This window comes from Halyomorpha halys, unplaced genomic scaffold (genome assembly GCF_000696795.3).
Source record: "Halyomorpha halys isolate HHAL.00 unplaced genomic scaffold, Hhal_1.1 Scaffold494.1, whole genome shotgun sequence".
In the NCBI taxonomy this organism is placed as follows: Eukaryota; Metazoa; Arthropoda; class Insecta; order Hemiptera; family Pentatomidae; genus Halyomorpha; species Halyomorpha halys.
The window spans coordinates 1,272,572-1,283,399 of record NW_027110283.1 but is presented as its reverse complement, the minus strand read 5'-3'; the positions used below and the strand labels follow the sequence as shown (position 1 = coordinate 1,283,399).

Genomic DNA, 10,828 nt, shown 5'->3' with positions numbered 1-10,828 from the left:
ATAATAAATATAATTATTTACAGATATTAAATGTTAAAAATCATTTAGTAGTTTTGACTCTAAACTACTAAATAATTGTTAGAATAGTTTTTCAAAATTATCCTAAATTAAACAAAATATAGTAAAATAACATAAGCAAAGCGATATGGTTAAGAAGCTCTGTATTACTCTATTTTATTAACAATGGCAGACTAGGTATAGTATAAGCAATAACTAAAATTTAATTAATTTAATGTTTTTCACAATATCAATTTAGAACGAGATCTTTCAGGAATATTGGTAAAACGTTATGGTACTTGCGATGAATCATCTTATTTTTAATTAATTATAACGCTTATTTTTACGTTATATTTTCCTCAAGAGACCTGGAAAATAAAAAGGAGGAAAAAGGAACTTTACGGTAAAATGAAATTATACATTGCTAATTAGGTTTTTTTTGTTTTATTAACCTGAAATTATTTTTATGGGATTAAGAATTTATTTTAAAATTAATTTTCTCTCTCCTTTTCCCCTCTTAATTATACTTCATGGAAATTGATATTGTTTTCAATTTTTCAGAAAGTCATTTAATGATTTTGGAAGTATAAACCATTACTATATTAGATTGAGTTTTCTATAAAAAGTTATTTGAAAAAAGTAAAGGTTTTTTGACAAATAAAAGCCTAAAACTTACTAACATATTTAGTTTAATTCAAAATTAAAATTTTTTCATGTCAATTAGGTTTTACAAATCAATATTTTTAATAAAAATTTAACTTATCTACATTATATGCTCCCATAATAGTATTTAAATATGATAACTTTATAAGAATGGATCATTAATAGTAAACTACTCAGTAGTTTAGTACTTACTTATACTTTTGCCATCAAAAAGAATAAAGTTTAAAAAAGAAAACGAAATAAAAAATTTATAAGCCAAATTTCTTTATTCTGGAAAATCTTTTACACGGGCAAGACCCATTTTGTTAGCAAAGCGTGAAACAAGGTTGTTTGTTCGTGTCAAACAAATTGAGAAGGCACTTCTTCCCTTTCTGCTCCACCAATAGGATTGCTTATTTGCAAAAGGGCTTGCTTTCTCTTCACTTGCAATACCCTAAGAGCTCTGTTGACTCCTTAAATAGAAAAAAGGGAAATTTAAACATTTTCATCAGTCTGAAAGTACTTAGCAAAAATGCGATGGAACTTCACTCTCTCTGAAGTGATGCCTCATTGGGCGTTAATTGCATTTAAGTTTTTGCCTTATATAAATCTGAAACAGTAATTTAAAATTATGTTTATTATATAAACATATAGTTATTATTATAATCCAGTTGAGCTTCGTTTTATAATAAAGCCTAATATTATTAACCCATAAATACTATAATAAAAACCACAAAGTACAACCACTAATAATTTTTTTCAAACAAAAGGAGATTATTAGCGATATTATAGAAGTTATCAAGTACAAGTGAGAGTTGAAAAAGTGATTAAAATTGTGCCAAATACAAATTATAAGATTAATAGTATAACTTTGTACTTTATTACGAAACAGGATAACTGTAAACACATGCTCGTTGTCTGTTTCATTTATTAATTAAATTAATACAATAGAAATTTTATTAATATAAAAAATATTTTATATGAATTTTTATTATGTTGTTCGAGACTCGTAGTTTATTAATAATAACAAAATATAACCATATAAACTTAACCTTCTTTATGAAAACATATTACTCATCCAACGTTTCGGACGACCGGCCATCAAGGCCAATCTAATAAAACAACAGCTTTAATGATAACTTATTATTACGAGTATCAAAAATATGATTAATTATAATTTGGATACCCTAATGTTAGTTTCAAATGTGATGTTACTAATGTCAATTTTATGTAAAATTAATTTATGATTAATTGACTGAACTTTAAATAATTATTTACGACTAAATTTTATAGGATTTTTAATAAGGAAATATAAAAAAATGTAGTGTAAAATGAAATGATATTATACCTAACCTAATTGTTGAGGTAGGTTAAATAATATTGTTATCATATAAATACAAAAACAGAGAAGAATTAAATTTATTATTTAATGTTATAATGACAAATAAAGGTAATTAAAACATAGAATGGTGCAAATTTATAAGTAAAGAAATATGTTTTCCCTTCTTCGTTTTGTTTTATAGGGTTCTAACTTGTTTCCCATGTGTGAAATTGACTCATAATAGTAATAATAATTTGAAAAGTTTAATAAATCAACATGAGGCTGTGAAACTAAAATTAAGGTATAAAAATTATATTTAATGATGTTTTTGGCACTGTCAATAATAAGATATAATTAAATCAGTTATTTTATTAGATTGTACACGATGATGGCCGAAACGTTAGACATGTAATATGATTTAATAAAGAAGATTAAGACTATTTAGATATCTTTTGTGATTAATAATTAACTAGTAGGTCGTCACGTCTTAAGACGAAGGTTCTAATCACCCTCTCCATCTCTCCTCCTTCCCCTCATTTTCCATCAACATAATGAGTATTCATTAAACCTTTAGTTTATTATTTATTTATTCTCCTCTCCCCAATTTTTTAAGATATTGTTAAAATTGTCTAAGTCTTAAACTTTCTACTGTTTAAATTAGAATACTTAGGGGACACACTGTCCGCAATAAATATTCTATTGATACATTCAGAAATGAACAGGGGGCAGAGGGCTATGCAGTATCCGCAACATTTAGTCATAATTTCTCAAATGATATAACATATAGTCCAGTGAGACTACAAGTTAAGCAATAAGTGATAGTAAACTAATTTATTTCTCGTTTTTTGGTAAAAATATTGGAGTAAAAAAAACTGTATCGAGGAAAATTTTCATGATGTTTCCCGAAATAAGTTCACGAAATTATTTTTCCGCATTAGGAAAAACTGTATCTCAGGAATTAGTAAATAGAAAGGGCTTATATTAAAGCTAGTTAAATGCACAATCAATTATTTCATAATAATATTTCAGCTACTGGCAATACTTCAGGATTTATTGGCAAAAAACCTAAAAAATATCCTGTGGCCATTTAACCAAAATCAAAGATATTAACTTTTTGCCATCTTATTTTTCCAAATATTTTTACATAAGAATTCGTTGGCAGAAATTAATTGAAGAAACCCCTAGGTACAGCTAAATTTTAAAGTATTTTTCCTGGAAGAATAAAAAAGAGGTTTTACTGGGCAATACGGAACTCGTAATACCGACTACAGAAGACGGTTTTTAATATTCAAGTAGTGTTTCCATGGTGATGATGATAGTGAAAGCAGTCGTAGCCACTATGATCGTGATAAATATTGTTATATTTTAGATCTTGTATATTGTAAGCAATATACAAGATGTTAAATTTCTTGTTTAGTCGCTATATTCATTGTGAATATAGCGACTAAACAAGAAATTTAACATCTTGTATATTGTAAGCAAATAAAAGAAAGTTTAAAATAATTTTGATAAAAATGTATTTATTTATATATATACTATATATTAGTTGTATTTAGGGCTAATCATTTGTTACAAAAACCCGTTTATTCCATTGTATCATAAAATCTATATTGTGTGGCAGAAACAAGATTTTTGTCCACATCTTGAGTTTAGTCTGGTTCTCAACGCCTCATATAGGCCTACTTTCACTCTCTCGTTTCGGAAACGTATAATTAATTAATAATAGCCAGAGATAATATTCTCATCTAGAAAAATGTTACTATTATTAGGCCTGCTGCAAAATCATAAAGATCTTAAATACTTAAAAGTAATTTATTTTATTTTATTTCAAGTCATGTTTGGCAGATCAACCCAGGTGGCAATTTCATATCCATTCTACTTTCGAAAGCCATGTCTACTAGTTCTTTGATGGGTTCAGGGGTTTGAAAAGCATCTTCAACACCGGGATTCAAAATTTGAAACTTAAGAGAACAAAAATAATTACAACTATTTAAGTGGATCGAAAAATCTGTTTGGATAAATATTTATAAATTATAATAAATCCCAGCGGCAGACACTAGCATCCTTATAGGGGTAGGTCTGCTTGGGACCGGGTAGTGACCGACTATTCCGACTGCCTTTTATCACGCGACTAGGGATCGTTGCTTCATAGTAAAGTACTTAGTGGAACTAGTAACTTAGCGGTATATAGTAAGTACTATTGTAATAAGAAAGATTTACGATCCTGCCCCGAAGTTGGAAACGGGATAGATCATTTCATTCAGGACAGACTGGCGACACTTTAGAAATTAAGAAGTCTTATATAGATTATATAAAACACAAGAGAATAGATATATATATATTTTTCAAATTATAGAGCAAATATTTATTATTATTTGAAATTAAAAAAAAAAAAATTAGGCTCAGAATTTAAGTCTATTTTATGAAATTGATAATTGTTGATAGGTTATTAATTTTTTTGTTTTTTGTGTGCCTCTGCCTGGTCATTTCTGGCATTGTCTACAGGTAACCAACCAATTCTATCCATAGTAGAGGGGGGGGAAGGTCAAGTTTTCATTTCGTGGGACTCTTCCAAGCCGGATTCGAGCCAGCACCACTGCAGTCGTGAGGTTGGTAAGTTAGTCGCATCAACTCCCTCGAACACAAACTGCCGCATAATAGCCTGAACCTATGACCGAGAAATACCAAAATTTGCCATTTCTGTTATGTACACATTGTGGCATACATCATGTATGGGTACTCCTTAATAATATACTTAAAATATTTGGTAACGCCGGGCCCTTTGGTACAGACTCTTTAGGTACTAGGTAGGCATAATTATTGCGGTAGTATTATAATGCCTAATTGATTCAGAAATGAATAGTTTTTTTTTTAACCAACCTGATTCTTTAAATAAGGCAAATTCTTAAGCATTTTTATTTCCTATTGATTATATTTAATTTAAAAAACCCTCAGAGGATCAGATATTCAAAATAAACTATTTTTTATTGAATATGAATTGTAATTGGTATTGCGAAGAAAAGCCAAATTAACGAAGTGACAAATGAATATTGTTATTTTATTTATTTATGAACTATAAGGTACTGGTAGGTTAATACACTAACTAATAGTTCTTTGAAAATTTTTAACAAAAAACAAACATGGGGAACACTGCTTTTATTGGTATTATTTGTAAAATAAAGCTATTTTTGTGAGATATAGAAAATGTTCATCAAATAAAATTAGCTCTGATCCAAATGGAAATTAAAAGTTTTGTTTTATGGTTAGTACATGGTCCCATGTTCTTGTAATTTTATATCTTAATATAATTTAATAATTAAAATTATGGAAAAACATTGCATACTTATTTTTACTAAAGTACTGATACATTAAAATGATGGAAGCTCAATCTCCTTAAATTAAATAAATATATTTGAAGTTGACTAACTCAAGGTCGGCATCTAATGCAAGGCAGTAAGTTAACCTCAGTAGTTCATAATAGATGTCCGACTAAATAAAAGAAAAATATAAAATAGTATAGAAACCCTAGGCGTCCAACAGTCTGCATGTTCAGCGGTCCCATCCAATTTTGGTCTAGTGCCCAGCCTTCATTGGCCCATGTAAACAATTCCAGTAAAAACATCTGGCGGCAAATTTATATTTAGCACGGCCGAAGGCTGGATCCATCGAATAATCAACTGAAATAACATCTACGTAGTCAATGTCAGGGATATCGGAAATATCGATATCGTTTAAAAAAATAATCATATTTTATATTATTCCGAAAATATCGATATTGAAATTTAATTATCTTAAACCTATATTAAAAAAAAATTAAATCAATGTCTATGATGTCGGATATATTCGATAAACAATAACCAAAACATAATATCGATACTAGATATTATAATAACACATATATTATAAAATCTAGAATCGATATTAGATATCCAGAAAATAAAATCGATAATGAATGTTGTGATATAGATAATATAAAATTGATTATAGGCATTCCACTTGGGATATGGTAACACCCATATTGGATACTATCCAATCGATATTGGATTCTATAATATCGATATTGGATGTCATATGGATGTTGGATATTATAATATACATATTAGATATTGAACATTTTTAAAAGCATTAATTTTCTAAAATGACCTAGAAGCGAATTTAATAGTATAATGGAATTACTATTATTATATTAATAGTGGATATTACAATATACAAATTCGAAATAAGCATATTGGATATAGTATGATATACACAATGGATATTATATACATATTTAATATTATAGTATCCATATTTGATTTCTGGTATATGGAGATTAATATTTTGTTCTCGATATTAGCAATTACACATTTTCAAAGAAATTAATTCAAAATATTCACTCCAATCCAAATTTATTGGGATTGTACGAACATATTATACAGATGAGAAATATGCAAATCTTTGTCATTTACATTCTTATTGTATATTGCATATAAGAGTTCAGTTAACTCTTAATTTAGAAAAAAATAAATAAGCAAAGTACCCTTTCCACCTTCAAATCCCAATTTTTCCATCATTTCCTGTACATCCAGTTCCAATAGAATTTAAATAGACATTCTTCATTTAAAATCAGACTACATAAAAAAAAAATATGATTTTAATAGTATTACTCCTGTTAATTGTTGTTTCTTTAAGATTCATGTTATTAATATCATAAGTTTATATTTATTATTATTTTTGTGAAATTACTTATCCAACGACTGACCATGAAACCTCACACAAAACATAAAAGACAGGGAACTGCATGTCGATTCTAACTATTACAGCACTTACTAGAATAACTGTCTAAACTTTCAATCCATTACAAAAGGGTGATCTACATGACTGTAATAAGGCCAATCTGGACATACGGAGTTAAGCTTTGGAGCTCCACTAAACCTTCGAATTCCTCTCGTATTCAATCCTTACAAAATCCTTCGTAAAATTCCCAATAATCCTTAATCTGATACAAATAAAATCATACATAATGACCATTATAAATTCCCTAATCACCAAAACTAGTTTCTAACCTTGCTTCCTCTTCTATCCCTAGCAATCCTCCGAGGCGCCTGAAAAGAAGATGCCCACGAGACCTGCTAATATAAAGCGCTACCAATGGGTAATTTCTCTACACGCCTGTATCACTTCGTTATAAACTTACATCAAATTTACTGCATGTATCATTATGTACAGTTGTAAATTTCTATAAAAATATTAAAAAGTATTAGGATTTGTGATTTTGTCTTTTAATAAAACATAAATTATTTTGTTTCTCTAAGTCTCTAAACCCCACCTATTATTTTTCTGGTACTATGAATTACTATTATTAAAAATATAATAAAACATCTAAACTATATGACGAATGGTAATGATGAGTTCCGTGGATCATCTTCAAATAACTTGTGACTTAGATAAAACAAACAAAATCGAATAGAAAATGATGGGGATATATTTTTATTATTTAATTGTTGGATTCTACTTATCGTGAAATGTAAAACTTTTAATTTCCAGACAGAAGTTAATTTTTTGGTCGATCAGAAAAGTGCATTAATTAAGATAATGAAAAAACAAAAAATACTTGATTCAGAAAGGCGCATTGAACTCCAATAATAAATGATTCTTCTTAGGTTTATATTTCAAAGTTCATTGAGTAAATATAGTTTTTTTTTTCTTGTAATTAGTGGTCACATTTCTCTTGTGAGTAGATGAAACTAAAAAAGGTATGAGTAGAAAGGGACTCCAGCAGCTGATGAAACACCTTTCACTGGAGGCTGGATCCTACTCGATTCCAATCTACTACGTTATTTTAAATGTAAGCAGTCTGCCTCTATGAATTTTATATTTCGAGAGTCAATTATAAAAAATAGACAATTATATTAAATACCAAATTGCGAAAACTAGGGATGTAATTATCCATAGGGTAACTCCTAATAAGGAGCTTTTATTATAACAGACTTTTGCAAATTAATCATAAGTAATAATAATGTTCTTCAAAGTCTGATTTATTATTTTTTTTATTAGAAATTAGTATTTCCATAATTTAACATAACAAACAGACAGAAGAGTAAGATAAAAATAAAATAAAACTATTCAAATATATATATTTTTTTCGGTTTTTGTGAAATTATATTTGATAAAACATAATTTTTGTTTTCAATAATCATATGTTTAATAGAAACAGTGAAAACGAGTTTTAAAGTCAGTCGTTAGTGACTGGGCTAGCTAATTATTGAAAATGGGGATGCTTTCGTGAGAAGGAACCTCGCAATGGGGTCAATGAAACAATGTGTTTGCTTTTCTTGGGAACGCCGAAGAAACCGGCTCATTTGTTATATTTATCCTCGGCATGTCCAGGTACATGCTAAATATATTCTGTTCCATTAGATATATTAAAATTAAATCGTTAATATATATGTTATGGGAAGCTTTATATTGGAGTATATTAATGTTCATTCACATATCTCTAGTAAAAAAAAAAAATCAATTATAATTCATTGTTCAGGGATTTTAGGGATTCGTTCGTTACAACCTTACAAGCCCATTTTATTCGCCAAAATGCTATAACCGAAATATATTTAGCGGGTACAGTTCCTTAAATTCAGGGCTATTCGTAGCTCAGGTGGTTAAAGGCGCAGTTCTTTTCAACCTGGGAACCGCGGCGGCGTTGGTTCTAATCCTGGGGTTCGATTTTTTTCATTTCGGAGGTAACCCCATGAAATGAAAATTTGATTACCACACTGATTAGAATAGGTTGGTGACCTCTAGCTAACCCCCACCCAGTATGTCAGGAATGAACAGGAAAGGGGTCATAAAAAAAAGTTTCCCCAACATTCAGGGACCGTTTGTTGTCGAGGGAGTTAAGGTTTCTACCCTTGACTGTCTCGTGGCTGCTGCGGTGCCTGTCCGTATCCGGCCTGGTTGGTTGACTTTTATTTCGTGGCCGTCCCACGAAATGAAAACTTGACCTTTCACCATGGTTAGAATAGGTTGGTATGTCACAAATGTCAATATAGTTCCTAAAATAAATGATAAAACTTCCTTTACTTGAAATTTGTTATATTTTTATATAACTGGATAAAACGGATAATATAAAAAGACTGATAAAAAATGGTAAACTACATCGTATGGACGTACTAACTGTCCAATTATGACATGTTCATTCCCTCAATATTTCTGGTATATGTTTGTAACTTTAATTTAATTTTTACTGAGTTATAATATTGGCGCGATGTGCACCTTTCCAAGTTATTGTAAATTTTCTTATCTTATCCAACAGTTCTTCTCTAACGCAAATGCTCAATTAAATAGGTTTATTATTATTACTATTATTGATTCTGATAGTAAATTAGATTTGAAGGAGAATTCATAGAAGGCAATTATTGATTCGACGCTTTCTGATGGTATGAATCATCAAAAACAGTTAACAATATTTTCGTTTTACCGGCTATCCATAATCAAAATTAACATTTTTTAAGAGGTTCCAGTTCCTTTTTATAATTTTATATAAAAAAAAATTAAATATATACACTCAAGAGATGTTACCACCTCTTTAAATAAATCGGCTTAAATATCACTAAATATGCAAAAAAAAAAAAATAAAATAAAAAAAAGCATACCAGACTTTTGTTTTTTATTTATGTGAAAAAATATACAGAAATATACCACTGAAAGTGGTTTACTAAAATCCTGCTTAACCAAACTAGTAGGGACTGAAACATCGCCAGCTAAGCGGGAAAACCAGTTTGCGAATTGCATAAAAGAAAAAAAAAAACCCATATCAATTTAACTCATAAATTAAATAAAAATCAAAATGCAATAGAAAAACTCGATATATACTATATATGCTGAAATTAAATTTACTAGACCAATTTAATACAATTTGATATAAACATTTCGTTAGATATGTGGTTTTTATAAGTAGTAACCAAGTCAATTATTTTGTTTGATTTTACAAAAATTATTGTTGTCTCAGTGCTTTATTGATTTTTCCCCTCGTTAATCCGGAAAGCCGATTAAGCGGTGTAAATTTAATTTGAAAGACAAACCTGTCAACGTAGTCTCCTAGGAAAAGGTAGTTTGCGAGTGGCGGGTATCCCAACTTGTCCAAGTGCCTCAGAAGGTCGGAGAACTGGCCGTGGATGTCACCGACGATGTTGACGGGCGAGGACAGCTCCAGGAACATGGGCTGCCTTAGGAGTATTTCCCTACCGGCCAGGCACAGCTCTCGGATCTGCCATTCTCCGAGAGTCATCTGAAAGAGTAGATTACATTATATTCAAAATATATCATAAATTACAGTAATATATATTGCTAGTTCTCTAATTTAACATATTTACTAATTAATTGTTGGAGAGTGGTTAATATTAATAATAACACAACTACATTTGATCCACTTTACTCTCAACGAAGTTCATTTTAATTATCCCACGTTTCGGCCCATCGGCTGTTATCAAGTAGACAACCAACAACTGTTTTCATATGATTACCATATTACTATCTCACAAATAACACTAATATTTTTAAACATACCTCAGTTATTGACTTCTCACAATTTATTAAAAACTGTCTTGCACTTGCAAGCTAATTGCCCATGTCACATAATATTCTAAACAAAAACTATTTAATTTTTTTTTCTTACCAAACACCATTAAATTGGATGTAAAAAAAATTAAGCTCAGTAATTAAGTGATAATAGAGTCCTAAACTGTTGAAAGAAGGTTTATTGTTAATATTGTTATTCTGTTTGGTAAGAAAAAACATTTAAAAGAATATTTGTTGATGTATTGAGATTATATTTATTATAATGACCGAAACGTTGACGTTAATTCTTAAGTTAAGTTAATTAAACTTTAT

At 29.2% G+C, this 10,828-nt stretch overlaps 1 protein-coding gene across 1 annotated transcript in view; it reads right to left on the bottom strand.

Moving 5' to 3' along the window:
* The window catches only part of LOC106683549 (uncharacterized), a 209,374-nt gene that overhangs the window by 73,605 nt on the left and 124,941 nt on the right, over positions 1–10,828 (bottom strand). Inside the window, exon 2 of the mRNA XM_014425079.2 lies at positions 10,021–10,226. Within this exon, the coding sequence (XP_014280565.1) occupies positions 10,021–10,226 (206 nt within the window). The remainder of the gene's footprint in view (positions 1–10,020; positions 10,227–10,828) is intronic.